At 42.2% G+C, this 19,571-nt stretch overlaps 1 protein-coding gene across 1 annotated transcript in view; it reads left to right on the forward strand.

Annotated features, from left to right (window-relative positions):
- Nucleotides 1–19,571, forward strand: part of LOC125268130 (ribonuclease inhibitor-like) — a 63,213-nt gene that overhangs the window by 23,415 nt on the left and 20,227 nt on the right. Inside the window, exon 4 of the mRNA XM_048190240.1 lies at nucleotides 13,782–13,955. Within this exon, the coding sequence (XP_048046197.1) occupies nucleotides 13,782–13,955 (174 nt within the window). The remainder of the gene's footprint in view (nucleotides 1–13,781; nucleotides 13,956–19,571) is intronic.

The following is a 19,571-nucleotide window of genomic DNA, read 5'->3' on the forward strand; positions in this document are numbered from 1 at the left end:
GTTTCTGTTCAGAACGATTAAATTTGATTTGGTTTCCGTTTCTGTTACGTGTGCTGGTGCAGAGAGACGAGGCAGATACGGATTTCCACAATATATAAAGACTACTTTAATTAACACAGAGCAGGAACACCAAACATACACTAAACACAACAGAGAACGGACGAGGAGTGAAGGGAGTGAGTGCAATATATGGGAGTGCTGACAATAGAGTCCAGATGCAGGTGATGAGTGATGATGATGGGCTGACGAGGGAAGTGAGTGCAGGTGTGGAGAACAGGAGGATCATGGGATATGAAGTCCAGGGAAACAAGGGTTCTGTGACATTACCCCCCCTGGCGGGTCAGGGGCTGAAGGCAGCCATGGCGGGTCAGGTGCAGCGGGCAGCCACGGCGGGTCAGGTGCAGAGGGCAGCCACGGCGGGTCAGGGGCCGAAGGTAGCCATGGTTGGTCCGGGACCGAAGGCTTAGGGCCGTTGAGCCCAGGCGGCGGTGAAGGACCGGCGGGAGATGGCGAAACTGTAGGCTCCGCCGACCGAAGCGCAGCCGGGGCTCCAGAAGGCCGCAGTGGAAGCAGTAAGACAGTCCACAAAACGAACACCGGGGGGAGTGAGGAGGCCAACTGGAACTGAGGGACGGAGTGACGGAGCGGAGACGGAGGAGTGTAGTCCAGAGGGGAGGGCAGGCTGACGAGTGAACAAGGTGTGAGTGGAGGCAGGATGGATACTGGTGAAGCTGGTGGACTGATGGGCAACAGTGGAGCAGAGGGAGGTTGGAGCCGGGGTGAAGGTAATCGCCCAGAGGTCTGAGGTGGAGATCTGGGCGAGGGGGCTTGAGGTGGAGGTGCAGTGAGTACATTAGTGGGAGGAGGCGGGAGAGGGAGGCAGGGAGGGAAAACAGTCTTTGAATTAGAGACTTTTAGAGCAAAGTTCATCATAATAAAGGGCGCGGTGGTGGCAGGAGCGGCTGGCTCGGCGGCGGCGGCTGGAGCGGCAGGCTCGGCGGCGGCGGCTGGAGCAGAGGGCTCATAGGCGGCGGCTGGAGCAGAGGGCCAGTCCATCCCCTCAAACACAACCAGAATGCCCATTGGAACGGGAGTGGGCTCGCTGGCGGACACTGGAGAGAGCTCAGCAGCAGGCTTGGAGAGGATTGGAGCGGGCTCTGGAGAGACTGGAGCGGGCTCTGGAGAGACTGGAGCGGGCTCTGGAGAGACTGGAGCGGGCTCTGGAGACACTGGAGCGGGCTCTGGAGACACTGGAGCGGGCTCTGGAGAGACTGGAGCGGGTCTCTTCTTCCTCCTCCGCTTACAGGACCCAGTGGAGGAGTGTGGGTTCCGTGTAGGACAGGCAGGGAGTTCGCTGGAGGGGTATGCGGAGAAAGACGGTGGCTGACTGACTGGCCCGGCCAACCATGTTTCTGGATGGACTAGAGACAGACACCCATCCTGAACCCAATCAACTACGAATTTGGAGTCATTTAACCATAAAATGGAATTTATAGTTTCGCTTAAGGAGAACGATAATCGGGTTCACCAAAACGGATGGTGTCATCGTCTAGTCCATCCAGAAACAGGGAGATTAAACATGCTTCAGGCCAGTCAGACAAAGCAGCAAGTTCAACGAACTCCTCCACATACCTCTCCAGCGAACGACCCACCTGAAGAAGCCCAATGAGGCGTTCGCCAGCAGTCCAGGGAGAGAGAGGCATTGGAGAAGCTGGAGCCCGGTAGCTGGGGAAAGTCTCCATCTTTCTGTGGAAATCCAGTTGGTTTTAAGGTCCGTTCTTCTGTTACGTGTGCTGGTGCAGAGAGACGAGGCAGATACGGATTTCCACAATATATAAAGACTACTTTAATTAACACAGAGCAGGAACACCAAACATACACTAAACACAACAGAGAACGGACGAGGAGTGAAGGGAGTGAGTGCAATATATGGGAGTGCTGACAATAGAGTCCAGGTGCAGGTGATGAGTGATGATGATGGGCTGACGAGGGAAGTGAGTGCAGGTGTGGAGAACAGGAGGATCATGGGATATGAAGTCCAGGGAAACAAGGGTTCTGTGACAGTTTCTGGTTACGTTCCGGTCAAAATTTAGTTTGTTTCCGGTTTTCGTTTTCGTTCCTTGAACCGGTTCAGAGCCCTGTTTATGACATGGTGCAAACAAAATGTATGTTTAAAAAAACAACAACAACAACAACAACAACAAAAACCTACAGGGAACATAGGTTAAATTTTGATTTTGGAAAAAATAAAACTGAAGTAACCCAATTAAAATGGGTTTGTATCTTCAAATCTTTTCAGTGTTTAATTTTTTGACAGCTCCTTTGCTAGCTGAAGATTTTTGGACAGGAAAACTAATGTGTCAATATTGTCACTTGAGAGTCTGGATCTTAGTGGGCTACAGATGAGGCCAGAGGCAGTGAAAACTCTCTCAGAGGCTGAACTTTATGCTGGAATGCAAAGGTAATATTTGGCAAATATTGAAAGAATGGGAAGGCTTGATTCATGCTTAGAAAGTCCACCAAGAAAGTGGGTTTTCTGTGGCATTGGTCTCTTCCATGGCCTAGTACGTTTGGAGCTCTTTGTTCTGTCTGTCTGCTGGCACCTCTAGATATCCTCTCCCGGCTTGACATTCATCTCCCTTTCCCACCTCTTTTTGTTTTTTCTCTGATACAATGGTAGACAGGAGGCTACCCAAGTCTTGTTTTTGTTTTTTGGCAGCTGTTTGTTCTTCCTGCCCTGCCTGAGTTGAATCCAGCACTGACTGATGATTAGAGAGATCAGCTGTGACAGCTTTTTGCATTAGTACTTCTGTCACTTCCTTCTCCTTAGTTACAAATGTGTTAAATCTGTGTTAAATCTAGGATCAAAGAAGGTTGCTGAATTAAGAAGGATTTGTAACTCCTCATTCCTGTATCTCATCTCCAGATCTTTCCTGATCTCTGTTTTCATGTTGCAGGTTAGCACAGAGTCTCTATCACTGTCCTGCAGATGTGACAGTATCTTCCACATCACAGGGATGACAGAAGAAAGTGTTGTCTCTTTTTTCCACACAGGGCATCAGTGAAGGTACTTAGTGGGCCCAGGACCTCTTGCACTGTCTCCAGTGTGGTGATGTCTGTGTCAGCTAGCATTAGGCACCGCTTATTCCTGTTTTCTGCTATAGCAGCTCAAATGGCTTGTTGCTGTTCACAGAAACGGTCCACCTTATAAAATGTAGAACCTCAGCAGGTTGGTTCATCATGTTGCTTTTCTTCAAAAAGCCTTGTCATTTTGTTAGATCTAGAAAATGCACATATAGTCTTTCTAAGCCTTGACAGACACAATGCCAATTATCTGTTGTGATTCCACTCAGGCGTGTCATGTCCAGTTTCCATGTTTGAATTACTGTTTCTTCAAGGACCTCCCTAATGTTCTCTCCTGTGTGATCTGAATTCATTGCTGCTCATCCAAGACACCAGGACTGCATTTCCCAAGTGTCACTAATGAACTGAATTGTCACAGCCATATATGAGTCTACTGTTCGACTTGTCCAAAGGTCTGTTGTACAAGCAAAGTAAGGCTGATTGGACAGTTGTGATTCAAGCACAGACAGTTTCACTGTACAAAGTGGGAATCTCTTTCTCAGTAAAGTATTTTCTCCTTGGCATCTCATACCTTCTGTCAAGCTGTTTCACAAGGTTATCATCAACAACAGAAATGGGAATTTGGTCAATGCAAATGAACTCTGCAACAGCCCTGTTGAGACTTTTTGCTTGTTTGGAGTGGCTTTCATATTTTCTTGTTTCCGCTAGTACTTCAGAAATAGTAGGCTGGCTACCTAAAGCCGAAGGAGCTTTTTTTTTTTTGTTCCTTTCTGTGGGTGTCAAAAGGAGGAATAATAAAGTTATGCATAAAACATTATCTGTCATGCATCAACAGAGAACAATCAATATTTATAACATTTATTAGTCCTGGTTATTGTAAGGTTTGTGTTTGGGTTCATATTAGTTTAATGCAAAGTAATGTTAACATGCTAAACATGTATTAGTATATTTATAAATAATTACTGATTGACCTAGATTAATATATGTGTTACGGTACACAGGAGTCAGACACAGATGTAAACAGGTAATGGACGTTTATTGACACCAGTAGAGCTTATGGCAGAGAACAGGTAAGCAGTAATGGAATTGTGGATGGATATAGAGAATGTATGGAGATAGTTACTGTCCTTTTCAGATATGGAAATCCTTGAACACGCTGGAGCTGGAGATCGCTGGAGAAGGGTTGAGCACTCACACACAGGAGACGAGGAACACAGAGGGAAGGAGACACACTGGAGACAGGTATGTATGAAGCAGGGAGTCCTTGAGGTAAGCATTAACGTGAGTATCTGCAAACGAGACCGGACATGGAGTGCTGTGTGTGTGTGTGCTCTTTATGGTGCTGTTGATGAGTGCAATGATGAGGTGCAGGTGGCGGTGATTAGTACTCTGGAGATGGGGTGCGCTGTGATTGGTGGATGTTGGAGCTTGACGTGTCTGTGACAATATGCTATAAGACTGTTCGGTCAGGTTACCTCATGATTTATGAGAAATGTAGCTTTATTGTAAAGTGTTCATATTAGTAATAGGCTATTACTATTTCTCTCTCTGGTTCTTTCTCGGCTGCTCCCTACAGGTGTCGCCACAGCAGCAGTAATATGCCCTTCATATTACTATCACTAATAATAAAATTAATATTACTAATCTTTTTATTCATTCAAATTCAATTAATATATGATTGTTTGCAACAAGTTCAAGTATAATAAGAACTAAACTTTATTGGTTCTAGCATGTCACACACACGTTTGAGCTTTCGTGTTTACCATTTGATAAGCTCTTATGTATGTGCATGTGCTGATCAGTGTTGTGAATAAAAGTCTAAATTAAATCATTTGAATGATGGACTCACTTGTCGATCTCTGAACTCTTTGAAAAAATCTGGATGAGCAAGTGACAAGTACTTTGCTTGATTTGATGTGTTGCCTCCCGTGGCAACCTTTATCATCACTTTTGTAGGCAAAGTAATGCCATATTTCAATCCTACTGCTGTCTTTGTCGATTAGTTTCCGGCGTGTAGAATTAACTTTATCCGTTTGATCCATCGTGTGTTGCTCTGTTGTCACATTTGCCTGTTTTGCATCTGTTTGAGTAGCACACTTTGGAACAGCAGCGCATAAAATACAGAAATAAGCAAAATTATGATATTGTACTGTTTGAAATATAATAAATACCGGTATTTTTCCAGTACTGGTACACCGCACATCCCTAGTACCCGTGCACTCCCCCGGGGTACTTTGAGAACCACTGGGTTAAATACACACACAGACAGTTGTCAAAATTTCTGTCTTGACGAGTATTTGTGTAAACACAGTCAGTTATGTCTTAAATTAAACAGTCAGGAAAGATATGGGATGCATGTTAAAGGTCCCGTTTTTCGTGGTTTTTTGAAGCTTTGATTGTGTTTATAGTGTGCAATATAACATGTGTTCATGTTTCGCGTGTAAAAAAACCCAGTATTTTTCACATAATTTACTTATCTGTATACCGCTGTTTCCACTGTCATAAAAACGGGCTGATGACTTCCTTGTTCTATGAAGTCCCTCCTTCAGAAATACGTAACAAGTTCTGATTGTGCCAGCGGTTCCTGTGTTGTGATTCGACAGCTCTGAGCGCACCGTGCCCGGAAAAGTCACGTCTCTTACCATAACGTGGAGATGCATGCGCTCGTGTTATTGTAAACATGTCTTTAATTTTACCCTATCAATTTGAGCCGGAATCAGACACGGTGATTGGACTGCGTGATGAAAATAACAGCGTTTCGACGACATGGCGACAAACACACTCTACAAACGCAACTCTTGTGTATTCCTGTGGGCGGAGGTTAGTCAAAAAACTTTTAGTGACGTTTTAGTGACGTCATTAAAGAAGGAAGTAGAGGGATGTAGTCCAAACTGGCCGTTCGATGTAGGCGACTTCTGTTAAATAAAATATCTCGCTTGGCATTGAACTTTGAGCTTTAAAATTTTACAGATTTTATTTATACTCTAACAACAACATTACACACTAACTAAAGTTTGAAACATGGGATCACGAAGAACGGGACCTTTAATAGAAATCCATGATTAGGTCTTAAATTGTAAGCAGCCTAAAACAGTAAACCTGCTGCTGTCTGTCAAACAACAAAAGAAAAGGAGAAAACCACTCACTGCAATTGACTGAATAACTTTTGTAACATTAGCTTATTATGAATCTTATGAAAATGTATATTTCTACAATGTGAAGACTATGCTGTTTTAGTTACATTTGATTATGCCATTTCAAAAGTTCTTTATTTCTTACCTGAATACTTTAACACTGATGGTCAAGTTGTAGTGATGGTTTCTTTTCCCTGAAAGATTTTGAAATATATATTTTACCATTTTCAGTTTTATTTAGTTTTAAATATAATTTAAATAGATTTTACACACTTAAAGCAATATCATATTGCATAATGAATATCACATTATTTAACAAGATTTCACATTTTTCTTCAATATCTTCAATATAGCTGGATCTTCGGTGTACACAAAACAACTTTAAACATGTATTGCAAGGACTTTCATGCCTACTTGATTGGTAATCAAGGACTGTTATATTACTGTTATACTTTATGTATTAAAGTTCATATACATCCAGACCTAAGTGAAATAATATATTTTTGATAATGTTCAAGTGTTTCTTGAGTTGAAGTGATTGAATGATTGATCTGTAAATGATTGAACATGTGCTGCTCCTTAGTAAGGAGATACGATCAACATTTAACACTCTTTACTTTAAACAAACTTAATCTCTGCACAGTCAGGACTAGTGTTATCAAAAATATAGATATTTTGATATGTATAGATACTGAAATTTATCTGAAATTTACTGACCATTCTGACAATTTACTGACCATCTCTCTGGATGCAATGGTCCAGAGAGCACTGTGTGGTGCCATCTACAGGACAAAGTACAGCCAAGATGGAGGAATATCTGATCAAAGCTGTACACGGATACCTATTTTTAAATAAATCTAGTGATTTTCAGTGCTGGAAATCTGTATATCCTTTGCTGAAACTACCGCATCATCATGGAGAGTGCAGCTCATGGTTGCTTAGTAACTGAAGCAATTTGGAAAGGAGAACGCAGCACGGATGCATTTTCCATGCGTTTTTAGACACGACAATCATCCCAAAAGGGTTCAAATGGTTAAAAACACCAAATGCGAGTAGAATCAGCACTGAAACTTGTTACTTGCCGGTAAAATTTTTATGAATGGTGGTGATTTTATGTAATTTGAGATTACATAGTACTTTCATTAAATTCACAATGGTTGTGGTGTAATTCCATAAATATAGGCTATACTCTGATGCGCTGCATGTTTGCTGTAACTGTGATGTGTTCTCAGTTTCGATTCACTGTAAATGCTACTGCATTTGTGATGCTTTAATTTGCATTTGGGAATGCAACATTTGTCAGTTGAATCATTTATAATACTGTATTTGTTTACAAAGAGAAGTTTTAGTGTCACATGATCCTTCAGAAATGCTGATTTGCTGCTGAAGAAACATTCACTATTTATTATTATCAATGGTAAAAGGCCATTTTTGCTGCTTAACATTTTTGTGGAAACAATGATACCATTCAAACATTTGTGGTAACCCACCCCTCTCTTCACTGCTCCACCTCCAAAACGCACACTTCAATTCTAACCACCCTGCTCAGAGTCGGTCTCAAACCCTGGCTCGATCACTGCTGGCATGCAAATCGAATGCACTATCAATGACGCTAAATACCACATTCTCTAGCGGTGCCAGGGCTTGACATTAACTTTTTTGCTCACCAGCCACTGTGGCTAGTTGTTTTTCAAAGTTACTAGCCAGTCAGCATTTTAACTGGCCAAAATTTTGATGTTGGTAAATTACATTTTATATGATTAAAGTTGACTTTGTTATGCTTAAATTACTTTATTTTGAGTCATTTTACTTGATTTAGAAGATATAAAACCCTTTCAAACTTTTAAATGCAGATTGACCACCCAAATCAAGACTACATTGTATATCAGCTGGTATGTACAGGTGGGCAAGAGGTGGACAATATGAGCATGGGCTAATATGAGATAAGTTATTTGTGTTAGGCTAGCTATATAAAAGAACAAAGAAGCAAATTACAAAAAACAATAGTAAATTAAAAATAATCTTTTTTTCAGATACAGTAGGTTTATTTAACATATAGTCTACATTTAATTAACATCTTTTGTTGTTTGATTAATATTAATGACAGACAGGTAGGCCTATTTAATTGGGCTGCTGAATGCATGGACGTAACTGACGCATTGAATATTATTATTACCCACCTGTTTACGTCCACTTAAGCCATAACCGACTGTATTCACGCGAGATACTCCATGCGATGGACATTTAGACATCTGTGTGCACGTGTATTTGACTATTCAGGCGCGAGGAGAACTGATCGTGCGCGCGACAGAGAGAGAGAGCGTGCACGCGAGAGAGCGCTTCTGTTGTGTGTCATTCAGGGCAATTCCGCCTATCCCTCCTTCACTAACTGCACGTAAATAACGAATTGTGTGATTGGATTGAAATTTTGTGCTACGACGATCTTCGATGATCATTTGGCTGTAAAATGAAATTATATTCAACCGGCCAAAGTGGCTAGTGGGAGTGGCTGTCTTACCCGCCACAGCTGAAATCTACCCGCATTTGGCGGGTTGGCGGGTGTTAATGTCAAACCCTGAGCGGTGCAGTAGTTTAACAGCAAAACTCTTACTATCTGGTCACTTTTACACACGCAGTGCAAGTGGATGTCTGTTTATCACAGTTGATGCGCAACAAAATGCTTCATGAAAAATGAACAAACAACAAGGAAGCAATGTGCTCATTCTGCAGGTTTTTTTTTTTATTATTTTCAAATCTCCCTCTTGCTCGTTTTCTCTACTCGACTGTCATATGCCCCCTAATGCTGATTGGTTAGACGTTTGTTGTTGGTGTTGGCCTGACTAAACGGAATATTAAAATATTACTAAAATAAAGAGTGCCCCTTTAAGATGACTATGAGGTAGACTTGAGCTGAAAGAGGGGGTTTTTATGACTCTTTAAAGGGTACATAATACACATAGTTTCGGCTAATCTCATGTTAATCTTGTGCCTATAGAGTAGTATAGCATCCTTCATATCTCTAAAAATCTTTGGTTCATTATACGTGCATGTTGTTTACATTATACGCACTTACGCACCGACTGAACACAAAACAGACATTTCATGCAGTTTTACTTACCACCTGCGGTTCTGACTCATGACCGGGATCTTTTACTGCTGTGACTGTGATCGAAACGATCTATAAAACCATAATCGCCAATCCTGAGGGCTTGAGCAGCCACAGAAAAAATCACAAGACATTCTACATTAATTTTTATTCCACATTAATAAAAAAGTGATTGCAACTTTCAGACACAGGTGGTTTCTATGGTTATTTTAATGTCAAATGTCAAGAGCACATAAATGTAATGTGTGAGCGCAAACCTCTCAGCCCCACTTAACGCTGGGTTCTTTAGGAAGCAAGGTTTCCATTCAGTCGGTCATGTTCGCCGTACATCGGACAGACTGACGAATAGGAATCTTACTAGAGAGGCCAATCTACTTCGAGTGTAAATAAAACGAGCCGGTGCATATTGGCTTGCAATCATATGCATCAGCTGCTCTGCCATGCAGCGCGGGTATTTAATGAGTAGCAGGTGCGTTGCATCTTCAGCTTTTCGAGCATCTTCTAAGACGAGTCCAGCTCTTCTCTTTTCTCCAGTGCGGGCAGACAGCATAGTAGCGGGGTCGAGTCCTCTTTCTTTTATTTTTCTTTTTTGCTTTATTTAATCAAAGCTGTTCCCTGTAAAGGCTGTTTTCATGGCCGGTAATGGTGCGCTTTTAAGCGCTCAGCAGCTGTTTTCACGGCTGGTAAGAGCAGTGTCTACAAAGAGAGGAGAGCACACAACAGGCTGCTCACAATTCTTTTTGTTGTTGCAGCGGCTGTTCCCCTGCATGTTTCAGCACTTTTAAAGAGCAAGTCTCTGAAAAAGCTTACACAAGTAGAGCTTGCGTCTTTTTAAAGATAACATTCTACTTGTGACCATCTCGGAGTTGCGATCGAGACTCCAGTTCCTGCAAAGAGCCCTGGTGCTGCTGCCTCGTTCTAATCCTCCTCAGAGGGTGGCTTCGGGCAGTGGTTCCGGTGATCTGAGGATTACAGTGAGCGCACTTCACTCAGGGAACCAACCCCCTGGGAACCCTCACTCCACCTGCATTCTGCAGCCAGTAGAGCTGCCGGGGGAGTAAATCCTGTGTTTCGTTTTGTATCTGTTCACTGCTCAACAGCCAGCGGTACCCAGATATTCAAAAAAAGAGCAGTTTCCTTCCCGAAGAGGGCTCGGAGAGTAGTGGCAGGAGAAAAACCTCTCCACTCTCATCCCCCTCTTCTGTTGCCAGCGGGCAGCAGCAAGCAGTTCGAGAAGGCAACCAGAGCCTCTCCTGTGCCCTCTGTCCAACCGTGGAACCAGGTAGGTTCCACACTCAGACCCCGCTACGGGCCGCCTCACAGAGAGAGCCTCCTGAGTCACATCCCTGCGTTCCACCTCACTTCCCCACTGCGGGTACGCCTACGGTCCCTTTGGTCCCGCTTGTATGGTCTCTGCAAGCCTGGTTAGCGCTCCCCAGTCCGTCTCACTGGCTCATTCGCACCATCGGGCTCAGTTTTGCGATTCAATTCACCTGGGATCCCCCCAAGTTCAGAGGCGTCCACTTCACTGCAATGAAAGCTGTCGATGCCCATGTCTTGCGTGCAGAGATTGTGGTCGTACTGGCGAAGAACGTGATAGAGCTGGTCCCTCCAGCCGATGTTAGGTCAGGGTTCTACAGTCCCTACTTCATTGTACCCAATAAAAGAGGTGCGTTACGACTGATCTTGGAACTGCGAGTTTTGAATCAGAGTCTCCACAAGCTACCATTCAAAATGCTCATGCAGAAACGCATTTTCAAGCGCATCCATCCCCGAGATTTGTTTTTTTTTCAGCGATCGACCTGAAGGACATGTACTTTCATGTCTCGATTCTCCCTTGACACAGGCCGTTCCTGCACTTTGCGTTCGAGGGTCGTGCATATCAGTACAAGGTCCTGCCTCCCTGTGTCTTCACAAAAGTCTTAGAGGGAGCTTTTGTTCCCATGAGAGAACAGGGAATTCGCATCCTCAACTTTCTCGATGACTGGCTCATTCTAGCTCAGTCTCGGGATCAGTTATGAGAACACTGGGATCTGGTGCTCAGTCACCTCAGCCAGCTGGGCCTTCAGGTCAACTGGGAAAAGAGCAAACTCTCTCCTGTGTAGAGGATCTCTTTTCTTGGTATGGAGTTGTGTTCAGTAGAACAGACAGTACGCCTCACAGAGGAACATGCTCAGTCGGTGTTGAACTGCTTGAAGACGTTCAAAGGAAGGACAGCAGTCCCACTGAAGGCTCTCGGCGAGAAGAGCACCACTCGACAAACAGGTGCTTATGCCTTGAAGTGGAACCTGTTCATCGAGTGGTGCTCTTCTCGCTGAGAAGACCCCTGAAGATGTCCGATCAGAGTCATGTTTTCCTTCTTGCAGCAAGGGTTGGAGCGTAGGCTGTCTCCCTCCACTCTCAAAGTTCATGCTGCCGCAATTTCCGGATACTATGACCACATCAATGGCAAGTCTTTTATTAAGCATGACCTGGTCGTCAGGTCCCTTAGGGGGGCAAGAGGGTTAAATCCTCCTTGACCCCCTTCCATACCCTCTTGGGACCATGCTCTGGTGCTCCGAGCACTCCAGAATGCTCCCTTTGAGCCCTTGCAGTCAGCAGGCTTGCATTGGCCTCCATCAAGAAGGTAGGGGACCTGCAGGCATTTTCAGTCGATGAATTGTGCCTAGAGTTCGGGCTGGGCAACGGCCATGTGGTACTGAGACCCCGGCCTGGCTATGTGCCCAAGGTTCCTACTACTCCCTTCAGGGGCCAGGTAGTGAGCCTGCAAGTGCTGCCCCCGGAGGAGGCAGACCCAGCCCTGTCTTTGCTCTGTCCAGTTCGCGCTTTGTGACTGTAAATAGACAGAACTCAAAGCCTCAGGGCCTCAGACCAGCTCTTTGTCTGTTACAGAGGCCAGCAGAAGGGAAAGGCTGTCTCCAAGCAGAGGATGGCCCATTGGATAGTGGACACCATCGCCTTGGCTTATTCAGGTTGCATGCTCACTCTACGAGAGGTGTTGCATCCTCCTGGCCGCTGGCTCGTGGCACCTCGCTGACAGATATTTGTAGAGCTGCGGCCTGGGCGACATCTAACACATTCGCTATATTCTATAGCCTTCTTGTTGAGCCGGTCTCCTCCCGTGTTCTCACTTCAGGTCAGAGGCACGGAGAGGCCTCGGCTTAGTGTTGGCTTGCTGCGCTTACATGTCCCTAAAAGGCAGACACTGTTGAGTCCTCTGATCTCCCTTCGGCAGCCAGATGTATATTCCGTTGTAGCCCTACAGGGTTATAGCCCTACAAAGTTAGCCCATATGTACTTTTACACATAACTGCTTCGGGGTAGGATGTGGCTTCCACAGCATTCCTTTCCCAGTGAAAGGGTACGCTTTCCCTGTCTCATCCAATAGTCTTACTGAATTGGTTTTTTGGGGGAACAGCAGTGATCACCACAGTTGCTGGACCCCGCTGATGCTGCCGCCTAAACTTTTCGGCTCCTCAGCGAAAACCTGAAGATGCAACGCACCTGCTGCTCATTAAATACCAGCGCTGCGTGGCAGAGCAGCTGATGCATATGACTGCATGCCAATATGCATTGGCTCGTTTTAGTTACACACAAAGTAGTTTGGCCTCTCTAACGAGGTTCCTATTCATCGGTCTGTCTGACATACATCTCTGTTCCCTTTATCAGGGAACGAGGGTTACCTATGTAACAGAGACGTTATCTTTCCATCACAACCAAAAAAAAACTTCTTTGGTGACATTGTTGATTTCGTGGTATAAATACAAAGTGATAAATTCTTTCTCAAGCAAGTCATGTGCGGCGCTACCAATGACTGCCGTAACCTGAACGAAACACGTTGATGGGCATTCTCTTGCTCTAGCTCGGGATAAGTTCCCATACAAGGAATTCCACCCTGTATTATGTAATACAGGCCCATACTTGAAAAAAACTTTCCAAAACATGTACAAACTCTGAAGGAGTGTATTTGGTACAGAAATACTCCGTCATATGTCCAACTCGTTTTTTGAAACATTGGCCATGTTTAGCAAGAGATTCCAACTCTTTAACAGTGTTAATAAGTCAGAATGCGTGAAATGGCATTAGACACCCCCCACCCCCCCTTTAATGTTCATTACATTAACCTCCCCTGTTAAATTTTTTCTAGATTTTTATGTGATATACAGTTTTAATTTGTTATATTAGTTTTTATATAATCTCTTAGAATAATAGTTAATCTCACTGACATATTTAATTGTTTAAAAAAGATATATTGCACAAATTATGATCATACATTTAAAAATATATGTATTATTCCCGCTTGAATTTGACTGCAGGTGTGTTATGATGTTTTGTACTTTTTGACACAAACCAAGATCATTTAACATGGTGATTTGTGTTTATGTTATTGGTTTCTCTTTGATAATAAAGTCTCTGTTGATCTGAGAGAGTGAAGAGTGTATCATTGTCCTCTACAGGTTGAGTAAGTGTGGTGTCACAGATGAAGGTTGTGCTGCTCTGACTTCAGCTCTAATTTCAAACCCCTCACACCTGAGAAGACTGAATCTGTCTGGGAATAATCTAGGGGACTCAGGAGTGAAGCTAGTCTCTGCTGTACTGGAGAATCCTCATTGTAAACTGGAGGAACTGTGGTAAGATCATACGTGACTCTCATATGAAACTGTGTCACTGAATTTTATAATTTAATTTATTTATAAAGTAACAAAATGGAATAGGGGAATCAAACAAGTATTACATTTAGGGCTGTCAATAAAGATTATATTGGTGATCAAGTAATCCGATTTTTTTTTTTTTTGGCCATTCATCATCAAAATAAAATGCAGGCAGTCAAACATAAAAGTTACACTGTTCAAATAAAATGCCCAGTGCCCAACCACACACATTTTTGCACATGTGAAGGATGCTGTTTTACATGGATATTGGAACATGAGTGAAGTATAAAACTTTAAATGTTTACATAATGAATAATAATTTAGCAACCAAAATGTTACATGTAAATATAGATTAAAAAACAAAGAGAATCCTGCACACTAACAATACTTATAAAAAATATTTTATTAGCAACATTTTGGTCTCATGACCTTCATCAGGCATCAACATACTATTCAAACTCCATTACATTTAAAATGATAACATGACCAATCACAGTGAAGAATCATCAATTTCCATTCAAGCTGAATGACTGAATACCTCATTAACACTGCATCATCATATAATTACGTCCACAATTATACATTGTCAGTGGGAAGGAGAGAACATATATATAATAATAATAATAATAATAATAACATCACATTAAAAAATGCTTCATTATTCATACTGAATGGTAAAGATCCAAAACAACTCACATCTCTGTAAGAGCAATTCAGTATTGCCCCCTCGAAGTGGCACACTCACTTTTTCAATACCACAAAAACGCTAGTAGAAAACATCTACTATGTTCGTTTTTGTGAATTGTGGGGACATTCCATAGGCGTAATGGTTTTTATACTGTACAAACCGTATTTTCTATCCCCCTTCACTACCCCTACCCCTAAACCTACCCATCACAGGAAACTGTGCATACTTTTACTTTCTCACAAAAACTCATTCTGTATGATTTATAAGCATTTTGAAAAGTGGGGACATGCTGTATGTCCTCATAAGTCACCTCTTTTTGTAATACCTATGTCAGACCCATGTCATTATACACATTTGTGTCCTGATATGTCACAAAAACGCACACGCGCACACACACACACACACACACACACACCTATTTTTAGGGCCCAAGCGAAAATTCGCGCAGGGCCCTCTTGATCCCCTAAGAATTATTATTATTTATTTTTTTTTTTTTTTTCGTCTTCCGGGGCTTTTTGGGGGCCTTAACATGCTCAAAAACTCCTGAAAATTGGCACACACATTGGAATCTGCGGCCATTAGGACGCCGCAGAGGCTGGTACCCGGGCGTGGCAGGGGGCCGTGGCAGGGGGGCTCGACAGCGCCCCCTTGAAAAAAGTCAATAAACTTCGTCCATATATTGAACACACTTGCATGTATTAGTATGAAACTCGGTACACATATAGACCTCATCGGGCCGAACAACTTTTGTGCTCTAAATTAAACGCCACCCCAACAGGAAGTCCGCTATTAAGGGTCGTTTGAAAAACGCATGCTCTGGAATTTGATATACTCCTCCTAGGCGATTAATCCGATCGCCACCAAATTCGGTCAGCATGAAGTCAAGACATTGATGATTAAAAATTGCCAGCGGATATTTGATATCTCGAACGGTTTGGCCGTGGCGAGGCAACTAATTTATGGCGAGAAAAAGGAAACAGGAAATGTGTTATAACGTCTGCATACATATATTGATCTTTATGAAACTTCACTAGTGTGTTGGTTGTAGTAGTCTGATCACATGGATGTGACTATTGTGAGTCAAAGTTATAGCGCCACCAACTGGCAGCAGGAAGTGTATCACTTTTTGAAATGCTTTGAGATCACCCTCTTATTTTTACCTGATTTGCTTCAAACTTCATCAGTGTAATGTCAATACACAACAGATGTAGACCTATGATTTTTGATATTTGAAATATTGTTGCCATGGCAACAGGTCAAACTGTAATAATATTCTTGAGTGTTTTTGAGGCTCTTAACATGCTTCAAATTGCATGAAACTCGACACACACATCAATATCAACCAGTAGACATGGACAAAGCCATAGAAATGGGCGTGGTGGAGGGGCTCTGTAGCGCCACCTTTTGACAAAAGTGGGGGGGTTAGTTTTTCCTACAGTCACCAAACTCGATACACATATTGTTCTCATCAAGCCGGACAATTTTCTAATTTACATTCATTAGCTCCGACCAACAGGAAGTCGGCTATTTTTGTTTGAATGTTATTTTTTTGAAAAAACAGGCTATGAATTTTATACTACTACTCCTACAGGGTTTATCCAATTTACACCAAGCTTTTTTTTAACTTGTTGCTAACACATTGAAGTTGTTTAATTGCAAACGGATTTTGGATATATCAAACGGTTTGGCCGTGGTGAGGCAACGAATTTATGGCAAGAAAAGGGAAACAAAGTGTTATAACTTCTGCATACATTAATTGATTTTGATGAAACTTTGGCTTAGTCTTCGTTGTACAAGGCTGATCACATGGATGTGACTATTTTGATTCAAAGTCATAGCGCCACCAACTGGAAGCAGAAAATGTGTCACTTTCAGCATACATTGAGATCACCCTCTTATTTTTACCTGATTTGCTTCAAAATTCATCAGAATAATGTTAAAACTTGGCACATGTAATCCTTTAAAAATGGGCAGGGAGGAGGGGCTCTATAGCGGCACTTTGTAGTGCAGTAAATGTAGAGTGAATTTGACATAGTCCTTTGATGTTTAACCGTTTTAAATGCCTATTGCCCGCTGTGCACAGTTGCCCTGAAGCCACGGGGGTGGCGGTGCCACCGGGCTTGGGCCCGCCATCGCTGCTCGCAGCTATATTCATAATTGTAATTTTGACTGTTAAAGGTTTTTGAATTTGACCCAATTCAGAAATTTGACTTACACTGCACTGGGCTATATTATAATAGACAGTGAAAGGCAAAAATTTAAATAGACCTGCTCAAAACCATTTTTTTTTAAATTCATGATTAACACTGCATTGCATAATGTATGTTTGTACAAATCGACAAGTGAATCACATTCAATTATTTAATATAAATTAAAATAATTTTCATATTTCATATAGCCTCTAAATAAAGTATTTACGTTAGGGATGTGCGCCACGACTAACCTGACAGTGGTTTAAACTGAGGTTTTGTAATAACTATAGTCAACTAGTCTAACATTAAGAAACCCTTAGAAAACAGTAAAAAGATTGTGTGCACAATGCATATGATTCATTTACAATACTTAATTTATTATTCTAATATCCAAATATCAAATGCCACAGAAAAAAGGGTTTATATAGCATATTTATAGGGTTTATACAAACATATTTAAATAAAACAGTTGACAATGAATAGACCGGACCACTAAGAGCAAAACGAATATACATATAACAAGGGATTGTGAAGTGAAGTGACATATGGCCAAGTATGGTGACCCATACTCGGAATTTGTGCTCTGCATTTAACCCATCCAAGTGCACACACACAGCAGTGAACACACACACCGTGAACACACACCCGGAGAAGTGGGCAGCCATTGCTGCGGCACCCGGGGAGCAGTTGGGGGTACGGTGCCTTGCTCAAGGGTCTCACCTCAGTCGTGGTATTGAGGGTAGGGAGAGCGCTGGATATTCACTCCCCTCACCGACAATCCCTGCCGGTGTTAACGGTAAAGCGTCCATCATTTAAAGAATTTTAAAAACAGGGATGGATAATACAAAATGTACCTAGCGCGTTGATTTTCATTTACAATGATCTTCCCTCTCTCTCTGTGTGCGCATGTTTGTGCGAGAGAGCTCACGCAGCACTGAGACAACAGTACTTTTAACACTAGAATCGCCACGGGGTAAATTTTACCCATGGCTGTTTTTCAAATGTACATAACAGGTTTTCAATAAAACATTCAAGTCTCCCACTCATTGACTTTAAAGGTGCCCTAGAATTAAAAATTGAATTTATCTTGGCATAGTTAAATAACAAGAGTTCAGTACATGGAAATGACATACAGTGTGTCTCAAACTCCATTGTTCCCTCCTTCTTATATAAATCCCATTTGTTTAAAAGACCTCTGAAGAACAGGCGAATCTCAACATAACACCGACTGTTACGTAACAGTCGGGGTGTACTCCCCCAATATTTGTATATGCCAGCCCATGATCAATGCATTAGACAAGGGCAGCCAGTATTAACGTCTGGATGTGTACAGCTGAATCATCAGACTAGGTAAGCAAGCAAGAACAATAGCGAAAAATGGCAGATGGAGCAATAATAACTGACATGATCCATGATATCATGATATTTTTAGTGATATTTGTAAATTGTCTTTCTAAATGTTTCGTTAGCATGTTGCTAATGTACTGTTAAATGTGGTTAAAGTTACCATCGTTTCTTGCTGTATTCACGGAGACAAGAGCCGTCGTTATTTTCATTATTAAACACTTGCAGTCTGTATAATTCATAAACACAACTTCATTCTTTATAAATCTCTCCAACAGTGTAGCATTAGCCGTTAGCCATGGAGCACTATCAAACTCATACAGAATCAAATGTAAACATCCAAATAAATACAATACTCGCATAATCCAATGTATGCATGCAGCATGCATGATGAACACTTTGTAAAGATCCATTTTGAGGGTTATATTAGCTGTGTGAACTTTGTTTATGCTGTTAAAGGCAAGCGTGAGCTCTGTGGGCGGGGGAGCGTGAGATTTAAAGCGGCTGCAGCATGAATCGGCTCATATTTAATGATTCCCCAAAATAGGCAGTTAAAAAAATTTATTTAAAAAATCTATGGGGTATTTTGAGCTGAAACTTCACAGACACATTCAGGGGACACCTTAGACTTATATTTCATCTTGTAAAAAAAACGTTCAATGGCACCTTTAACTAAAATTGTGTAATTTACAATACCTTGGTGTTAAAAATTGTTTAGATAAAAACAGATAAAAAAACGGGGCATTTATACCTATAAGCGCCGCACGGGTCAACTTTACCCGCTATATAATGTTTGTATTTTCACGCTGTCATTTTCGCGTCCCCTTATGTTTAGACATTGTACATTGCTAGGCAACGCCTTTCACTCACTGAATTAGCGGTCATCGGTTTCATAAATAAAGTCACAATGAGTAAAAGCCGGCGATTTATGGATGCCGAAGAGTAATGCCATGAGTAATGGAGAGTCTGATGGTGGTGAGATCAGTGATGCGTCCTGGGTCGGCTCAGCATCTGACGGCTCATCTGACAGCGATCCAGAGCCTCCGAGAAAAATTAGACTGAGTCTGTTCTTCAGGACAGGATTGCTACAATAGTTACAGATCAACATCAATAAACTTTGGATATAAATAATTAAGGTGAAGCTGCGCGCTTGAATTTGTCATCGCATCATACATCATATGCATTGTGGTGAATTATTGTTCATTATTGTCTACAGGCTACTTTAGTCATTTAAATAACATGGGTTATCTTAATATATGATTAATTATAATATTACACCACCCAAATATGTATTTACTTCCTTCTAATTCTCATTGTCAGTGCAGACTTGTTTAGCTTGACCGTTTTGAAAAGTGATTAGTGTAGCCCGCA

Source organism: Megalobrama amblycephala, linkage group LG5 (genome assembly GCF_018812025.1).
Source record: "Megalobrama amblycephala isolate DHTTF-2021 linkage group LG5, ASM1881202v1, whole genome shotgun sequence".
Taxonomy (NCBI): Eukaryota; Metazoa; Chordata; class Actinopteri; order Cypriniformes; family Xenocyprididae; genus Megalobrama; species Megalobrama amblycephala.